Source organism: Procambarus clarkii, chromosome 6 (assembly GCF_040958095.1).
Source record: "Procambarus clarkii isolate CNS0578487 chromosome 6, FALCON_Pclarkii_2.0, whole genome shotgun sequence".
Taxonomy (NCBI): Eukaryota; Metazoa; Arthropoda; class Malacostraca; order Decapoda; family Cambaridae; genus Procambarus; species Procambarus clarkii.
The window spans coordinates 29,153,699-29,174,353 of NC_091155.1; the positions used below are offsets into that span (position 1 = coordinate 29,153,699).

The 20,655-nt window shown below is 50.2% G+C and overlaps 1 protein-coding gene across 1 annotated transcript; it reads right to left on the reverse strand.

Moving 5' to 3' along the window:
- Positions 1–3,806: 3,806 nt before the first annotated feature.
- LOC138355746 (collagen alpha-1(I) chain-like) lies at positions 3,807–19,736 on the reverse strand. The gene is made up of 2 exons (XM_069311121.1): positions 19,577–19,736; positions 3,807–5,071 (listed from the first exon to the last, which is right to left on the reverse strand). The coding sequence occupies exons 1-2, from the start codon at positions 19,734–19,736 to the stop codon at positions 3,807–3,809; spliced, it is 1,425 nt and encodes a 474-aa protein (XP_069167222.1).
- Positions 19,737–20,655: the final 919 nt, after the last annotated feature.

The following is a 20,655-nucleotide window of genomic DNA, read 5'->3' on the forward strand; positions in this document are numbered from 1 at the left end:
GTGGGTGGAGGTGAGGTCGTCCAGTAGAGTACTGTGGGTGGTAGGTGAGGTCGTCCAGTAGAGCACTGTGGGTGGGGATGAGGTCGTCCAGTAGAGTACTGTGGGTGGAGGTGAGGTCGTCCAGTAGAGTACTGTGGGTGGTAGGTGAGGTCGTCCAGTAGAGCACTGTGGGTGGAAGGTGAGGTCGTCCAGTAGAGCACTGTGGGTGGAGGTGAGGTCGTCCAGTAGAGCACTGTGGGTGGAGGTGAGGTCGTCCAGTAGAGCACTGTGGGTGGAGGTGAGGTCGTCCAGTAGAGCACTGTGGGTGGAGGTGAGGTCGTCCAGTAGAGCACTGTGGGTGGAGGTGAGGTCGTCCAGTAGAGCACTGTGGGTGGGGAGGTGAGGTCGTCCAGTAGAGCACTGTGGGTGGAGGTGAGGTCGTCCAGTAGAGCACTGTGGGTGGAGGTGAGGTCGTCCAGTAGAGTACTGTGGGTGGAGGTGAGGTCGTCCAGTAGAGCACTGTGGGTGGAGGTGAGGTCGTCCAGTAGAGCACTGTGGGTGGGAGATGAGGTCGTCCAGTAGAGTACTGTGGGTGGAGGTGAGGTCGTCCAGTAGAGTACTGTGGGTTGTAGATGAGGTCGTCCAGTAGAGCACTGTGGGTGGAGGTGAGGTCGTCCAGTAGAGCACTGTGGGTGGAGGTGAGGTCGTCCAGTAGAGCACTGTGAGTGGAGGTGAGGTCGTCCAGTAGAGCACTGTGGGTGGTAGGTGAGGTCGTCCAGTAGAGTACTGTGGGTGGAGGTGAGGTCGTCCAGTAGAGTACTGTGGGTGGAGGTGAGGTCGTCCAGTAGAGTACTGTGGGTGGAGGTGAGGTCGTCCAGTAGAGTACTGTGGGTGGAGGTGAGGTCGTCCAGTAGAGTACTGTGGGTGGAGGTGAGGTCGTCCAGTAGAGTACTGTGGGTGGAGGTGAGGTCGTCCAGTAGAGTACTGTGGGTGGAGGTGAGGTCGTCCAGTAGAGCACTGTGGGTGGGGAGGTGAGGTCGTCCAGTAGAGCACTGTGGGTGGTAGATGAGGTCGTCCAGTAGAGTACTGTGGGTGGGGAGGTGAGGTCGTCCAGTAGAGTACTGTGGGTGGAGGTGAGGTCGTCCAGTAGAGCACTGTGGGTGGAGGTGAGGTCGTCCAGTAGAGCACTGTGGGTGGGGAGGTGAGGTCGTCCAGTAGAGCACTGTGGGTGGGGAGGTGAGGTCGTCCAGTAGAGCACTGTGGGTGGGGAGGTGAGGTCGTCCAGTAGAGCACTGTGGGTGGGGAGGTGAGGTCGTCCAGTAGAGCACTGTGGGTGGGGAGGTGAGGTCGTCCAGTAGAGCACTGTGGGTGGGGAGGTGAGGTCGTCCAGTAGAGCACTGTGGGTGGGGAGGTGAGGTCGTCCAGTAGAGCACTGTGGGTGGGGAGGTGAGGTCGTCCAGTAGAGTACTGTGGGTGGGGAGGTGAGGTCGTCCAGTAGAGCACTGTGGGTGGGGAGGTGAGGTCGTCCAGTAGAGCACTGTGGGTGGGGAGATGAGGTCGTCCAGTAGAGCACTGTGGGTGGTAGGTGAGGTCGTCCAGTAGAGCACTGTGGGTGGGGAGGTGAGGTCGTCCAGTAGAGCACTGTGGGTGGTAGGTGAGGTCGTCCAGTAGAGCACTGTGGGTGGTAGATGAGGTCGTCCAGTAGAGCACTGTGGGTGGGAGGTGAGGTCGTCCAGTAGAGCACTGTGGGTGGTAGGTGAGGTCGTCCAGTAGAGCACTGTGGGTGGGGAGGTGAGGTCGTCCAGTAGAGTACTGTGGGTGGGGAGGTGAGGTCGTCCAGTAGAGCACTGTGGGTGGTAGGTGAGGTCGTCCAGTAGAGCACTGTGGGTGGTAGGTGAGGTCGTCCAGTAGAGCACTGTGGGTGGTAGGTGAGGTCGTCCAGTAGAGCACTGTGGGTGGTAGATGAGGTCGTCCAGTAGAGCACTGTGGGTGGGAGGTGAGGTCGTCCAGTAGAGCACTGTGGGTGGTAGGTGAGGTCGTCCAGTAGAGCACTGTGGGTGGGGAGGTGAGGTCGTCCAGTAGAGCACTGTGGGTGGGGAGGTGAGGTCGTCCAGTAGAGTAATGTGGGTGGAGGCTGCACCATCTAAGAAAGAGGAAGGTTCATGAGAGTTTATAAAAAATTTTGTCTTCATCTTATCTATCCCTATAAGGCCTGGTACTCACTGAGACTCTCTCTCACTTTCTCTCTCTCTCTCCCATCCTGACTTCACGAGCCCTCGATGGGTAATTCAGCCTGAAACACGACACAGACACGACACAGACACGACACAGACACGACACAGACAGCCTTCAGGACATATCTGGGGAGTGTTCACATTATGGGGATCACAGCCTCCACTTGGCAATCTGCAATTACTTGTCCGTTGTTGTGGCAATTTCAATCACTCCAGATTAGTGAGTGGATGTGCAACCTTGCACCAGCAGCACCTCAGAGACCAGTCATCTGGCCTGGTTGACAGTAGTCGACACTCGCTGCTTGACTGCTTGACTGGTTCACTTACTGACTTTATCTTAATAAAGTCTTCCCTGAGCTTTGTGTTTATCTCTGTATCGTTGACAGGTACTTTGTTTATTTTGCTCAAGCAACTCTTGCTGTCTGATTGACTGTCTCGGTGATTGACAGCCTTAATAGTTGATTGATTGACTGTTGAATGACAGACAAGCGCACCGTACAAATCTTCAAGAAACAACAGGAAAATTTGAACAAACAGAAAACACGTGGCTAATAGAGTTTAACTTAAGCATGTGCAAAGTAATGAAAGTTGGGTGTTGGGGACAGGAGTCTGGGTGCACAAGGTACTTATTGAGATGAAAACTTCTTCAAGATTTGAAAAGAGAAAACTATGCGATTGATATCATACTGAACTAATCTCCTGAAGTCAACATCAACCATACATCATCAGCTGCAGATGCAACGTTGGTCAACATGAGAACTTCCTTTAAAAAGCTAAAGAAGGAGCTTTTGAGGATCTATTATGATATATTCAGGAGTATACCTCTCAGACCATAAGGGTTGAGAGACGCCAGAGATGCAACATTTACCACATAACAGGGATCCAGGAGGCCATTAATGTGTGCACGATGCCCAACTGATGAGAAGACTTGCAAGATTATAAGCAACTGCATGACCCGGCATACTAAGATGCTGCAACAATATCTGAAACAAACAGGAACCTGGAGAAGGATATAAATGAGAGAGACACAACTTCCTGAAGCAGAGAAGGAGGCGCGAGTGTGTTCCTACTCATCACCAGTGTGTGTGGGGGCAAACTGACCATCGCAAGGATATGTTTCAAATCAAATGTTTATTTAGGTAAGGTACATACATACAAGAGATTTTAGAAAGAGTGATGGATTTATAGATAGGGCTAGTACATACAATGCCTAAACCCACTATTACGCAAAGCGTTTCGGGCATGATAAGAAGGTAAGGCACTACCTTCAAGAAGGTGGTTCAGGCGGCCTTAACAGTGCTTGTCGTCACGAGGTAAACTAGCAAGAACCAGGACTTCGTAACGGGGCTCCACCTGGCTGAACTCTCTTAGGAGGAGACGAGGGAGATGCTGGACCTCACCTCATTTGGAGGAGCTGGAACTTACCTCATTTGGAGGAGCTGGACTTCACTTGAGGAGAGACTGAAGAATAATGATCATAATGATGGTGATGACACGGATGATGGTGACAAGGAAGACAGTGATGACAGTGATAATTGGAGGCAAAATATAATCAATGAACGTTCAAATTATAACGAAAACATGTTAAAAATCTCACACCAGACTGTGTGACAGTGTGCCCCCCAGGCCTGCTGCTGGCCCCGGGGCACCACGCCCCCAGGCCTGCTGCTGGCCCCGGGGCACCACGCCCCCAGGCCTGCTGCTGGCCCCGGGGCACCACGCCCCCAGGCCTGCTGCTGGCCCCGGGGCACCACGCCCCCAGGCCTGCTGCTGGCCCCGGGGCACCACGCCCCCAGGCCTGCTGCTGGCCCCGGGGCACCACGCCCCCAGGCCTGCTGCTGGCCCCGGGGCACCACGCCCCCAGGCCTGCTGCTGGCCCCGGGGCACCACGCCCCCAGGCCTGCTGCTGGCCCCGGGGCACCACGCCCCCAGGCCTGCTGCTGGCCCCGGGGCACCACGCCCCCAGGCCTGCTGCTGGCCCTGGGGCACCACGCCCCCAGGCCTGCTGCTGGCCCCGGGGCACCACGCCCCCAGGCCTGCTGCTGGCCCCGGGGCACCACGCCCCCAGGCCTGCTGCTGGCCCCGGGGCACCACGCCCCCAGGCCTGCTGCTGGCCCCGGGGCACCACGCCCCCAGGCCTGCTGCTGGCCCTGGGGCACCACGCCCCCAGGCCTGCTGCTGGCCCTGGGGCACCACGCCCCCAGGCCTGCTGCTGGCCCTGGGGCACCACGCCCCCAGGCCTGCTGCTGGCCCTGGGGCACCACGCCCCCAGGCCTGCTGCTGGCCCTGGGGCACCACGCCCCCAGGCCTGCTGCTGGCCCTGGGGCACCACGCCCCCAGGCCTGCTGCTGGCCCTGGGGCACCACGCCCCCAGGCCTGCTGCTGGCCCTGGGGCACCACGCCCCCAGGCCTGCTGCTGGCCCTGGGGCACCACGCCCCCAGGCCTGCTGCTGGCCCTGGGGCACCACGCCCCCAGGCCTGCTGCTGGCCCTGGGGCACCACGCCCCCAGGCCTGCTGCTGGCCCTGGGGCACCACGCCCCCAGGCCTGCTGCTGGCCCTGGGGCACCACGCCCCCAGGCCTGCTGCTGGCCCTGGGGCACCACGCCCCCAGGCCTGCTGCTGGCCCTGGGGCACCACGCCCCCAGGCCTGCTGCTGGCCCCCCCGCACCACGCCCCCAGGCCTGCTGCTGGCCCTGGGGCACCACGCCCCCAGGCCTGCTGCTGGCCCCCCCGCACCACGCCCCCAGGCCTGCTGCTGGCCCTGGGGCACCACGCCCCCAGGCCTGCTGCTGGCCCCCCCGCACCACGCCCCCAGGCCTGCTGCTGGCCCTGGGGCACCACGCCCCCAGGCCTGCTGCTGGGTTTATCACAAAGTAAAGATCAAGAGATTAGATTATTACAATATATCATCTTAGTTTAAACCCGTGTCTCTTGTGAATGTGAGGGTGTGAGAGGGGGTGGAGTGGTGCTTGGGTGGAGGAGAGGAAGGTGGATAATGGGAGGGGAGGGGAAGGGGTTTTGGGAAAGGGAGTGTGGGTGAGGGGGAAGGAGAGTATGGCTGAAGTGAAGCGATAGTGTGAAGGGGATTTCTGAGAGAGGGGAGGGGGGAGCAGGGGGATTTAAGGGGAGGAGTGAAATTTGCTAGTTGGGGAAGAAAGAATAATTAAGAAGCAACAGACAGATGAAGGATGCATCCCTCACCCCCCACACACCCCCCCACACCCCCGCCCCATCCACCCCCAGTCCCCCCACCTGCAGGACCCCCCCCCCAACCCCCTCCTCACAAGCCAGACAATAGTAAACTGCCCCCAAAAGCCGAGGGTCGATTTCAGAGTTATTATTTTGCAGCCGAGGTGAGGGCTGGTGGCAGAGGTGAGGACTGGTGGCAGAGGTGAGGACTGGTGGCAGAGGTGAGGACTGGTGGCAGAGGTGAGGGCTGGTGGTGGGAGCCGGTTGACCGAGCGGACAGCACGCTGGACTGTGATCCTGAGTTCCCGGGTTCGATCCCGGGCGCCGGCGAGAAATAACGGGCAGAGTTTCTTTCACCCTATGCCCCTGTTACCTAGCAGTAAAATAGGTACCTGGGTGTTAGTCAGCTGTCACGGGCTGCTTCCTGGGGGTGGAGGCCTGGTCGAGGACCGGGCCGCGGGGACACTAAAGCCCCGAATCCTCTCAAGATAACCTCAAGATAACCTCTAGGGAGGTCGGGCTGACCTAAAGACTCCTGTGGGCGGCTACTCTAAATGTGGATGCTGCGTCCAGAGATAGATTCCAAATCTCTATCTTGACACTCAACACATTTATAAGATTTACAGATTAGCAGACTGTTAGTGCTCTGTCTTGGTCATTAAATGTTGACCAAGAGACCTGACTTCTTGGGTGAAGGCGCGACTTAGCACACGGAAGGTGTGAATGTTTGACACTTCCTCTCATGCCAATATTTCATGACAACTATATACATTAACGTCAATTATTTAATTTATATATAAAATTATTTATGACATTACAAGAGAGGTGAGGGCTGGGGGCAGAGAGCAGAGATTGTTAGGGCTGGTGTCGAGCTGGTGAGGGCTGCTGGCAATGATGAGGGCTGGTGTCAGAGATGAGGGCTGGTGTCAGAGATGAGGGCTGGTGTCAGAGATGAGGGCTGGTGTCAGAGATGAGGGCTGGTGACAAAGGGCAGTGGAGATAAGGGCTGTCGGTGTAGTGGAAGGGACAGGAAAGAGCCCTGGAAGCCAAACAACGGGAGTTGAAGGGGTGAGGGGCGAGGGGTGAGGGGTGAGGGAAGATCTCATTCTGGAAGAGTTGGATGATGATAGGAGAGACAATAGTGAAGGAGAGGCTACTCTCACTCTCCCTCCGACCATTCTCTGGTAGCCTGAATGTTAAGGACTACCTCAGCGACCCGGGACACGACACAAGAGTCTAGCCGGGGAGGGTGAAGCATACGAGCCCTAGGTGAGGAACAATGGCACTTTGGTGTATAGGAGGGAGGGAGGGTGGGAGGGAGGGAGAGAGAGAGAGAGAGAGAGAGAGAGAGAGAGAGAGAGAGAGAGAGAGAGAGAGAGAGAGAGAGAGAGAGAGAGAGAGAGAGAGAGAGAGAGAGAGAGACAGAGAGAGAGACAGAGAGAGAGAGAGAGAGAGAGAGAGAGAGAGAGAGAGAGAGAGAGAGAGAGAGAGAGAGAGAGAGAGAGAGAGAGAGACAGAGACAGAGACAGAGAGAGAGAGAGAGAGAGAGAGAGAGAGAGAGAGAGAGAGAGAGAGAGAGAGAGAGAGAGACAGAGAGAGAGAGAGAGAGAGAGAGAGAGAGAGAGAGAGAGAGAGAGAGAGAGAGAGAGAGAGAGAGAGAGAGAGAGAGAGAGAGAGAGAGAGAGAGAGACAGAGAGAGAGAGAGAGAGAGAGAGAGAGAGAGAGAGAGAGAGAGAGAGAGAGAGAGAGAGAGAGAGAGAGAGAGAGAGAGAGAGACAGAGAGAGAGAGACAGAGAGAGAGAGACAGAGAGAGAGAGACAGAGAGACAGAGAGAGACCGAGACCTTGCGTCTTTCACTCACCTCTACAAGACCAGTCTAGCGGCATTGGTCAATAACCAGGCATGAGGTAATGACCAACATGTTTGAGGTCACCAGCGGGGCCTGCCAGAGGTCATCACTGCCAGAGGTCATCACTGCCAGAGGTCATCACTAAGACCCGACCCATGGAGTCTAGCTCGCTCAGGGGGACACAATAGTCTTGACCTACGACAAGAACAATGTAATAAAGAGTAAGTGCTTGGAACACAATGCCAGACATGAGGTGTCAAGTGTGAGTGAACACGCTTGAGGAGGAAGGCAGAGACCCGCTCCTCGAGGTGGATATCACACCAAATATATCTCCTGATATACATCAACTGGGTATCATCAGCGGCGTGTGCAAAGAAACCTAAGGTGCGCGACCACCCTGGAGTAGAATAACTATAGGTATCCATACGAGTCCCTTGTGGTGCAGTGGTAACTCAATCGCCCTTAGCCTTGCAAGCGATTTGGTCTGGGTTCGAGTCCTGGCTGAAGAGGATTAACTAAGCACGAGTCCTTAACTGATCACCCCTGTTCACCTAACAGTAATTGGCTTCCTGGTTGTTAACCTACTGACGGATCGTGTTCCAGGGTAACACTACACACACTCACACTTTCACAAGTACACAAACAGGGCAGTCACTCATCAAAACTTAAAACAGACAAGCAGAGACAGACAGACAGACAGACAGACAGACAGACAGACAGACAGACAGACAGACAGACCAAAGAGGGACAGGGACCAAAGAGCCAGAGCTCAACCCCCGTTAGCACAACTAGGTAAGGACAGACAGACAGACAGACACAGACAGACAGACAGACAGACAGACAGACAGACAGACAGACAGACAGACAGACACAGACAGACAGACAGACAGACAGACAGACAGACAGACAGACAGACAGACAGACAGACAGACAGACACAGACAGACAGACAGACAGACAGACAGACAGACAGACAGACAGACAGACAGACAGACAGACAGACAGACAGACAGACACAGACAGACAGACAGGACAGACAGACAGACAGACAGACAGACAGACAGACAGACAGACAGACAGACAGACAGACAGACAGACAGACAGACAGACAGGACAGACAAACAGACAGACACACAGACAGACAAACACACAGACAGACACAGACAGACAGACGCCCATAAGGAACACGTCACTGCCCATTCTGGAACAAGTCGTATATTCAACACGGGAAGAAAAGTGAGAGTTAAATATCAAATACCCATTTAGGACGGCAAGCACTCCAGCTGGAAAATGTAAACACAGCGCTCTGGAGAAATAACCTTGTTTCAACATTCCAAGAACTGTGGAGAGGCGAGATCCGTGGGCCACCTGAGAGATTATGGCCCAGAATAGGTAGTGGGACTATGTCACATTACGCGGAAATGGGTTATGGGGTCTTTGTCAGGTGAGGGGGGGGGCTGAAATGGGTTATGGGGTCTTTGTCAGGTGAGGGGGGGGGCTGAAATGGGTTATGGGGTCTTTGTCAGGTGAGGGGGGGGGGGGCTGAAATGGGTTATGGGGTCTTTGTCAGGTGAGGAGGGGGCTGAAATGGGTTATGGGGTCTTTGTCAGGTGAGGGGGGGGGCTGAAATGGGTTATGGGGTCTTTGTCAGGTGAGGGGGGGGGCTGAAATGGGTTATGGGGTCTTTGTCAGGTGAGGGGGGGGGCTGAAATGGGTCTATGCCAAGTAAAATATTTCACAACAGGTAAAATAGGAAGGAGGTCTACGTCTCACAGATTTCGCTGAAATAAGTTAAAGGATTATGTCAGATTGGGCTACAATGGGTCTGTCAGCTTGGGCTACAATGAGTCTGTCAGCTTGGGCTACAATGGGTCTGTCAGCTTGGGCTACAATGGGTCTGTAAGATTGGGCTACAATGGATCTGTCAGATTAGGGCTACAATGGGTCTGTCAGATTAGGGCTACAATGGGTCTGTCAGATTGGGCTACAATGAGTCTGTTTCACGTTGGGCTGCAGTATACAAGGTTATTAACTGTACTTAAGAGGCCAGGTTGATCTGACATTTTGGTCAGGCCAGAGACAGAAAGCTGGACAGTGCCGCTATCAGGTCAGAAATAGACGGCTGGACAGTGCCGCTAGTCGGGTCAGAAATAGACGGCTGGACAGTGCCGCTAGTCGGGTCAGAAATAGACAGCTGGACAGTGCCTGTGGTCAGGTCAGAAATAAATGAACGGGTGGCGTGTTAGTCCTGCCTGATAAATATCTCAGGGCTGGTGTAGGTGGGCAGGTCTGAAACAGACGTGAGTGCATTCCAGATAGAAGAGAAGGGCTGAAATAGATCACGGGCGGTGGGAAGGGGGAGAGAGAGGGAAGGGGGAGGGGGAGAGAGAGGGAAGGGGGGGGGGGTAGATAGGAGTAAGGGGGGTCAGGGTAGATTATATTGGGCTTCATATATAAGCTGTCAAGGGGTCAGCCAGGAGTTCCAAGAACGGGCCACGCCACAGTCAAGACCTCTGCATTCTCCTGTCACAACACACTTGATGGCCCCCATCACCATCCACCACACAACATCACTATAACACTACACAACATCACTATAACACCATGCCGTACAGTGCATTCTATAACTATATGTCCTTGAACTATGTGTTTTAACACAACTCTAACCCTATCCATGGAGGACAGAAGAAAATGTATATATGCTGATAAGCATTGTAAATGTGTGGCCACGTTTGTGGCAGAAAATAATAAAAAAAAATAAAAAATAAAAGTGCATTCTGTGAAGCATATAACATAAATGTAGAAAGTAGAGAGGTTTGCAACCATACTGGTGCCTGAGCTAAGAGGGTTAAGCTATGAGGACAGGTCAATGGAACTAGATCTCACAACCCCTAGATTATAGAAGAAACAGGAGATATGATTACACCATACAAGATACTGAGGGGTAGTAGACACGATGGGTAAAGACAGCCTCTTTAAACTGAGAGAAAGTGTGACGAGAGGACATAAATAGAAGCAGGAAACAGAAATCAGTCGAGGAATGTGTAAGGCAGTACTCGTACCCTGTACTGGTGGAATGTGGAACAAGTGGAATGACCTGAAAGAAGGTGTGGAAGCCACCTCCAGCCACAACTTTAAGGCCAGACTCGACAAGGAATTCGAACGTCATAAGAGTTCAATTATAACACAAGGCTAGTAGTCGGGATATTAAGAGCTAGATCTCACTCCCCAGTAGTCACTATTAGGTAAGAATTCATATGCAAATACTATCAGCCCTTTTTTCCCCAGCCTTTGATTCTTACCATCTGCCCCTATCCTCTAGCCTCCTTTCCCTTTCCTACCCTTCCTTCCCTTTCCCCTCCCATCCACCTTCTGATCTTCATCTCTTTCCTGTCAGTGGAACACCTGGAACAGACGTCATCATGGGTCCACAGACCTCCTGGTCTCCGGTACCAGGCCACAGAGACACAGGCGAGGCACCAGGCCACAGACACACAGGCGAGGCACCAGGCCACAGACACACAAGCGAGGCACCAGGCCACAGAGACACAAGCGAGGCACCAGGCCACAGAGACACAGGCGAGGCACCAGGCCACAGAGACACAGGCGAGGCACCAGGCCACAGAGACACAAGCGAGGCACCAGGCCACAGAGACACAAGCGAGGCACCAGGCCACAGACACACAAGCGAGGCACCAGGCCACAGAGACACAGGCGAGGCACCAGGCCACAGACACACAAGCGAGGCACCAGGCCACAGAGACACAGGCGAGGCACCAGGCCACAGAGACACAGGCGAGGCACCAGGCCACAGAGACACAGGCGAGGCACCAGGCCACAGAGACACAAGCGAGGCACCAGGCCACAGAGACACAAGCGAGGCACCAGGCCACAGAGACACAAGCGAGGCACCAGGCCACAGAGACACAGGCGAGGCACCAGGCCACAGACACACAAGCGAGGCACCAGGCCACAGACACACAAGCGAGGCACCAGGCCAGGAAAGAGCAAGCACCACAGGGATAAGTTTCCGGTGTACGAACAATACAAACATGATGATACTAATCGACACCGGTGAATGATTACGTAATGGCTTGGGTGGAGGTGGTCAAGTTGAAGACACGGCCATATGACCTCAACCCAACACGTTCACACTGCTGAGAGGCGGGACGAGGTCGCAGACACCAGTAGGGGCAACATTCACGAAGGAGTTACGTAAGCACCTACGAACCTGTCCATCTTTTCTCAATCTTTGGCGCCTTTGTTTACAATTATTAAATAATTAATGAGCTCCGAAGCACCAGGAGGCTGTTTATAACAATAACAACAGTTGATTGGCAAGTTTTCATGCTTGTAAAGTGCTTAATAAATGTAACCAAAGCCGTCAAAGATTTAGGAAAGATGTACACGTTCGTAAGTGCTTGCGTAACTGGTTTCGTGAATGCAAATAAGAAAACATTCTCTACTCGAGTTAGACATTAATAGATCCGGGAGGTTACATGTTAGAGGACCCGAGTTCGAACCCTGGGCAGGGTGCCAAGTAGCCTTGAGGTAAACAGAGTCAGCGCTCTAAGGTAGAATACAAACACTAATTCCAGCTCCTACCAACCGGTAAAAAAAAAAAAAACAAGATCACGTCCAAGGTCACCCAAGCGACCCGACGACCCTCACCCCGTCCTCAACCCCGCCCCCCCCAACCCCCCACCTCGCCCACCCTGAACCCCGCCCACCCCGCCCAACCCATCTTAACCCTTTCACCAGCGACACTGACGGACGAAATAAGAGGATCAGATTGATGGCCAGAGTGCCTGACTCTGTACACCAGTGCCTGGGGGTGCCTCCATCACCAGCCCCTCCCCCACTGTGTGCACACACACACACACACACACACACACACACACACACACACACACACACACACACACGCCCACATTTACGCCGATGTTTGCGGATGACGCAAAGTTGATGAGAAGAGTTGTGACAGATGAGGATTGCAGGATCCTCCAAGAGGACCTGGACAGGTTGCAGAGATGGTCAGAGAAATGGCTACTGGAATTCAACACGAGCAAATGTAAAGTTATGGAAATGGGACTAGGAGATAGGAGACCAAAGGGACAGTACACAATGAAGGGGAACAGCCTACCTGTGACGACGCGCGAAAGAGACCTGGGGGTGGACGTAACACCTAATCTATCTCCTGAGGCACATATAAATAGGATAACGACAGCAGCGTACTCTACACTGGCAAAAGTTAGAACATCATTCAGAAACCTAAGTAAGGAGGCATTTAGGGCACTTTACACTGCCTACGTGAGGCCAGTCTTAGAGTATGCCGCCGCATCATGGAGTCCCCATCTGAAGAAGCATATAATGAAACTGGAAAAGGTTCAGAGGTTTGCAACGAGACTCGTCCCAGAGCTACGAGGGATGGGGTATGAGGAGCGCCTGAGGGAACTGTGCCTTACGACACTAGAAAGAAGAAGGGAGAGGGGGGACATGATAGGAACGTATAAGATACTCAGAGGGATTGACAGAGTGGACATAGACGAAATGTTCACACGGAATAGTAACAGAACGAGGGGACATGGATGGAAGCTGGAAACTCAGATGAGTCACAGAGATGTTAGGAAGTTTTCTTTTAGCGTGAGAGTAGTGGGAAAATGGAATGCACTTCAGGAACAGGTTGTGGAAGCAAATACTATTCATAATTTTAAAACCAGGTATGATAGGGAAATGGGACAGGAGTCATTGCTGTAAACAACCGATGCTCGAAAGGCGGGATCCAAGAGTCAATGCTCGATCCTGCAGACACAACTAGGTGAGTACACACACACGCACACACACACATACACACACACACACACACACACACACACACACACACACACACACACACACACACACACAGGGGCCTGGTAGCCTGGTGGATAGCGCGCAGGACTCGTACTTCCGTGGCGCGGGTTTGATTCCCGCACCAGGCAGAAACAAATGGGCAAAGTTTCTTTCACCCTGAATGCCCCTGTTACCTAGCAGTAAATAGGTACCTGGGAGTTAGTCAGCTATCACGGGCTGCTTCTTGGGGTGTGTGTGTGTGTGTGGTGTGGAGAAAAAAAATAGTAGTAGTAGTAGTTAGAAACAGTTAATTGACAGTTGAGAGGCGGGCCGAAAGAGCAAAGCTCAACCCACGCAAACACAACTAGGTGAATACAATTAGGTGAATACACACACACACACACACATACCTTCATGAAACGGACAGAGAGAAAGATCTAGGAGTTGATATCACGCCAGACCTGACTCCTGATACCCACATCGAAAGAAAAACATCGGCGGCATATGCGAGGCTGGCTAACATTTGAACTGCCTTCAGAAACCTATGAAAGGAATCTTTCAGAACCTTGTACACCACATATGTAAGACCAATCCTGGAGTATGCGGCCCCAGCATGGAGCCCGTACCTTGTCAAGCACATGACGAAGCTGGAAAAAGTTCAGAGGTATGCCACTAGACTAGTCCCGGAGCTAAGAGGCATGAGTTACGAGGAAAGGCTGCGGGAAATGCAGCTCACGACAATGGAAGACGGAAGAGCCCGGGAGACATGATCACCACATACAAAAATTCTCAGGGGAATTGACAGAGTAGACAAGGATGGACTGTTTAATACGGGGAGAAGGGGGGGGGTCGCGAACAAGGGGACACAGGTGGAAACTGAGTACCCACATGAGCCACAGGGACGTTAGAAAGAACTTTTTCAGTGTCAGAGTAGTTAACAGACGGAATGTACTAGGAAGTGATGTGGTGGAGGCTGACTCCATACACAGTTTCAAGTGTAGATATGATAGAGCCCAGTAGGCTCAGGAATCTGTACACCAGTTGATTGACAGTTGAGAGGCGGGACCAAAGAGCCAGAGCTCAACCCCCGCAAGAACAACTAGGTGAGTACACACACACTGGATTATGTACCCGAGATGTACCGGGGTGTACCGGGTCACGTACCGGGCCACATACGTGTAAAGAGTCACGTACGGGCCACGTACCGGGGTGTACCGGGCCACGTACCGGGGTGTACCGAGTCACGTACCGGGCCACATACCGGGGTGTACCGAGTCACGTACGGGCCACGTACCGGGGTGTACCGGGCCACATACCGGGGTGTACCGGACCACATACCGGGGTGTACCGGACCACATACCGGGGTGTACCGGGTCACATACCGGGGTGTACCGGGCCACGTACCGGGGTGTACCGGACCACATACTGGGGTGTACCGGGCCACGTACCGGGGTGTACCGGACCACATACCGGGGTGTACCGGGTCACATACCGAGGTGTACCAGGCCACATACCGGGGTGTACTGGGGTGTACCGGGTCACATACCGAGGTGTACCGGTTCACGTACCGGGAGGGAGGGGTGACAGGCACTGTCCACATTGATCAAGAAGCGGGGACAGGCTGGACGCTACAACTGAGTCTTTTTAATTAAACCTCTATCGAAGACGGAGAGGGGGGTCCCCCCCTCTACCACAAGAAGAGGTCCCCACTACCACTAGAGGAGGTAGAGGGGACCGTACTACCACCAGAGGAACAGAGAGAGGCACCCCTACCAGTAGAGGGGAGAGAGAGACATCCATATATGATGAAACACATGTGAAGAACCTCTCACACACTCACAGCTCCCTGACAAGAGAGAGCCAGCTTAGCTTAGCTGCCAACACCCACACATCGTGTCAGCAAGGCGGACAGCCCGCCTGCTTTCATACCTCTCACTTTATTTCACACTTCTAAACTTCCCTTCACCTATGCCTCTTCTTCCTCTTTACTCCCCCCACCCCCCCAAAAAAGAGAGAGGAGTTGGAATGTGTGAGAGAAAAGGGGAACGTATATATATATATATATATATATATATATATATATATATATATATATATATATATATATATATATATATATTTATATATATATATATATATATATATAACTGAAAACTCACATTCAGTTGTATATAGTCCTGGGGACCATTCAGGCTTGTTTGCATATATATATATATATATATATATATATATATATATATATATATATATATATATATATATATATATATATTTATATATATATATATATATATATATACATATATATATATATATATATATATATATATATATATATATATATATATATGTCGTACCTAGTAGCCAGAACGCACTTCTCAGCCAACTATGCAAGGCCCGATTTGCCTAATAAGCCAAGTTTTCCTAAATTAATATATTTTCTCTAATTTTTTTCTTATGAAATGATAAAGCAACCCATTTCATTATGTATGAGGTAAATTTTTTTTTATTGGAGTTAAAATTAACGTAGATATATGATCAAACCTAACCAACCCTACCTAACCTAACCTATCCTTATAGGTTAGGTTACGTAGCCGAAAAAGTTAGGTTAGGGTAGGTTAGGTAGGTTAGGTAGTCGAAAAACAATTAATTCATGAAAACTTGGCTTATTAGGCAAATCGGGCCTTGCATAGTAGGCCGAGTACGACGTTCTGGCTACTAGGTACAACATATATATATATATATATATATATATATATATATATATATATATATATATATATATATATATATATATATATATATATATATATAATCACTAAGAACTCTAATTGACCCGGCGAGGATTCGAACCCATGCCATGCACGGTCACCCCTAAACGTACACAGTACCGTGACCACCGCACCAATGGCACTCTACGGTCGTCAGAGGGACCCCCACTACCACTAGAGGGGGTAGAGGGACCCCCACTACCACTAGAGGGACCCCCCACTACCACTAGAGGGGGGTAGAGGTACCCCCCACGACAACTAGAGGGGGTAGAGGGACCCCCACTACCACTAGAGGGGGGTAGAGAAAGTGTATCCCACACCTGAAACACTTTCTCTCGCACCTTCCCGGCTGTGGATAATTGATCCACATCTGCAACACAACTGAAGGATCTAATTAGCATCACTAATTAATTTACATATCTGTACCTGGCCCAGGTAACATCAGCCGAGAATACCTTCACTAGACATTTGTAATTTCCAGCGTATAGATATTTACACAACACACAATGTACTTGTGTGTATGTGTTTATACAGTACAACAGTAATCGACAAGTATTTGGCATTACGAAGCCATTGCTCTCTGTCTTTATTATTTTTTAATGATTTTGTGTTTTTAAGGATTTTTTTTATTAATTTTAATTAATACGTGGATGATTAGTGGAAAAAATTATAGTGGGGGATTTGAATTTCAAGTGGAGACTTGGAGGCGAGTGTTGATTGGGGACGAGCTTGTGCCAATGTGTCTATATGTTGTCAATGATATTAAGTTGAATGTTGCTGTGTTGTATGTACACTGTAAGACATAGTAGTGAACATATTGTGACACGAGCACTCCACTCAGCCATACTGGAGGCACAGTGGCCTCACCTCCACTCTGTATGGCCAGGCAGCGGTCTGGAGGCTTCATTTTAACTTGTGCTATGATTACCAGTATTATTCTCTGTTATTCCTCTCTCTCTCTCTCTCTCTGCATGTATCAAATATGTATCCTTCCTGTCTCTCTCTCTCTCTGCCCCCCAGCGTCTCCCTCACTCTCCCTGCCCCCACCTCCCTCAGTCTGCACCAAGCCTCCCCCTCCCTGCCCCCCAGCGCCTCCCTGCTCCCCAAACCAATTCATCTACAACTTTGGCTTTAATTCTGTCCTTAACTGCAGAGGATAATTACCAGAGAAAACGGAGTCGCCAAGGGAAAGATAGACGACAGGGAGACTCGTGTATAACCTGTGTTGGATGGGCGTATTCACCTATTTGTGTCCACCTATTTGCATCTGCAGGATCGAGCGGCTAGTTCTTGGACCCCGCCTTTCCAAACGCTACTTGTCTAATGTAATTACCCCCGTTCTATTTTCTCTATTAAATCTATTAGAGAAATGCTTGATCTGGCGCAGAGTACAACACATATCAGCGCTTAAACTCCCAGGAATCTGTGTGTATATATATATATATATATATATATATATATATATATATATATATATATATATATATATATATATATATATATATATATGCAATTGACGATCACAAAACACTGATCATTTTATGCGGAAAATCCACAGAGAAATATGAAATGAGGTGAACGTTTCGGCTCTGTTAAAGCCTTTGTCAACACCAGACTGACTAAGGAGAAGGGAGAAGGGGGAGGATATATTGGCCGACACCTGACCAACCCATCCCTAGGGTTGGTCAGGTGTAATTAACCAAAAACAGGTATAGCTTAGCTTAGAATGGTCAAAGAGGATTAAGCGGTCAGAGAATAAGGATGAAAGATTAAAGAAAAGCCTCATGAACACACAATATATGAATATACAATTATAATGAGACATTGTAAGCCTCTCTATCAGAGTTGTTTCTTAAACTGTTGTGCAATATTATAACTTAAAAATGGATCAAGTTTGTACATTCCAGTACTAACATTAAGAAGATTTGGACACTGACTGATTAGAGCAGACTCAATCAAATTACGTTCCACGAAATCACCACAATTGATTTGGGCAATTGGGATGAATGGGGCAAAAAGCATTACCAATTGTGGTGATTTCGTGGAACGTAATTTGATTGAGTCTGCTCTAATCAGTCAGTGTCCAAATCTTCTTAATGTTAGTACTGGAATGTACAAACTTGATCCATTTTTAAGTTATAATATTGCACAACAGTTTAAGAAACAACTCTGATACAGAGGCTTACAATGTCTCATTATAATTGTATATTCATATATTGTGTGTTCATGAGGCTTTTCTTTAATCTTTCATCCTTATTCTCTGACCGCTTAATCCTCTTTGACCATTCTAAGCTAAGCTATACCTGTTTTTGGTTAATTACACCTGACCAACCCTAGGGATGGGTTGGTCAGGTGTCGGCCAATATATCCTCCCCCTTCTCCCTTCTCCTTAGTCAGTCTGGTGTTGACAAAGGCTTTAACAGAGCCGAAACGTTCACCTCATTTCATATTTCTCTGTGGATTTTCCGCATATATATATATATATATATATATATATATATATATATATATATATATATATATATATATATATATATATATATATATATATATATATGTCGTACCTAGTAGCCAGAACGCACTTCTCAGCCTACTATGCAGGGCCCGATTTGCCTTATAAGCCAAGTTTTCCTGAATTAATATATTTTCTCTATTTTTTTTCTTATGAAATGATAAAGCTACCCATTTCATTATGTATGAGGTCAATTTTTTTTATTGGAGTTAAAATTAACGTAGATATATGACCAAACCTAACCAACCCTACCTAACCTAACCTAACCTATCTTTATAGGTTAGGTTCGGTTAGGTATCTGAAAAAGTTAGGTTAGGTTAGGTAGGTTAGGTAGTCGAAAAACAATTAATTCATGAAAACTTGGTTTATTAGGCAAATCGGGCCTTGCATAGTAGGCTGACAAATGCGTTCTGGCTACTAGGTACGACATATATATATATATATATATATATATATATATATATATATATATATATATATATATATATATATATATATATATATATATATATTATGGGCATGTCAATGCGAACAAAGAAACCATAACCTTTGGAAATCAATAAATCTTTTGTCTGTTGTCTCCTCCCTTGTGTTGGAGGACCGTCCACTCTCCCCCACTTGGTCACCCTCTTGTGTTGGAGTGGAAGACACTAACCTCTCCACCCACTCTTGTGGTGGAGTGTTGGAGAGACACACTAGTGGTGGAGTGTTGGAGACACACACTAGTGGTGGAGTGGTGGAGTGCTGGAGAGACACACACTAGTGGTGGAGTGTTGGAGACACACACACTAGTGGTGGAGTGTTGGAGAGACACACAGTCACCTCTGCACCCACTGAGCAGAGGTGACTTAATGGGCGCATTATTTGTATGTTTTAGACTGAGACAATGTGTTGTTTATGTCTGATCAGCAGTTGAAGTGTCTGATAATCTCACCACAAACCTGAGACAGCATAACAACAATCAGGTCTTCCTCTGTCTATTGCTAAACACCGACCAAGTCTAACTGACTCAGATGTGACATCGTCCCTGCGATGATGTCCCAGTGACTTGTGTTCTAGACACCTTACAAAACAGGTGAAGTCATGAGAACATCATATAAGAGCAGGGCGGGGATTTGAACCAGCGTCCTGATGAATATCCAGGTTGAACAGTGTTTCTCACGTCGTGGTTAAGTGGGGTAAGGCGAGTATCTGCTGTTCAGGTAGTCACCGTGACGACGGTTCAAATCCTGACACTCTAATTTATTTTCTTTTTGGTATGTCATGTCATTGTGATTTCTGTGTGTTCTGGTGGAGTCATCTTCCTGTGTTGGATTCCACTCAAGTCGAATTTCGTAGTACAGTTGGCTTCGTTCTCGACTCACAATCATGGATCTATGTATTTTCAATATGTATATGAATGTAGATGAAAGATTAGAAAAATATGAGTTTCTAATCTTCATCTTTTTCCTGATCCTCATGCTCTTCCTACTCCTGATCCTCCTTCTACTGATCCTTCACCTCCTAATACTCTTGCTCCCTCTCCTACCTCCTCCTCCTCCTCCTCCTTCTCATCCTTCAAGCACAACTTTAGTGTTTTAAGAGTTGGCAAAATTCTCTGAACTTCGTCTTGCTGTGTGAACTAAATCGAGGAAAAACCCGGAGGGAACACGTGGCAGGGAAATTACCCCACCTGGCACGCATTTTTCCCCACCACTGCCAGCACCACCACTGCCAGCACCACCACCGCCAGCACCACCACTGCCAGCACCACCACTGCCAGCACCACCACCGCCAGCACCACCACTGCCAGCACCACCACCGCCAGCACCACCACTGCCAGCACCACCACTGCCAGCACCAGCACTGCCAGCACCACCACTGCCAGCACCACCACTGCCAGCACCACCACTGCCAGCACCACCACTGCCAGCACCACCACTGCCAGCACCACCACCGCCAGCACCACCACTGCCAGCACCACCACCGCCAGCACCACCACTGCCAGCACCACCACCGCCAGCACCACCACTGCCAGCACCACCACCGCCAGCACCACCACTGCCAGCACCACCACCGCCAGCACCACCACTGCCAGCACCACCACCGCCAGCACCACCACAGCCAGGTGTATGTGTAATGTTCGGTCCATCAGGTGGTGTGTAATGTTCGGTCCATCAGGTGGTGTGTAATGTTCGGTCCATCAGGTGGTGTGCAATGTTCGGTCCATCAGGTGGTGTGTAATGTTCGGTCCATCAGGTGGTGTGTAATGTTCGGTCCAGCAGGTGGTGTGTGTGTTATGTTCGGTCC

Excerpts from the sequence above, each read along its gene's own strand:
- LOC138355746 (XM_069311121.1), bottom strand. The coding sequence starts at position 19,736 with ATGATTGTGAGTCGAGAACGAAGCCAACTGTACTACGAAATTCGACTT. Across the intron at positions 5,072-19,576 it reads GGATTTGAACCGTCGTCACG|CAGCAGGCCTGGGGGCGTGG; the intron begins GTGACTACCTGA and ends TGATAAACCCAG.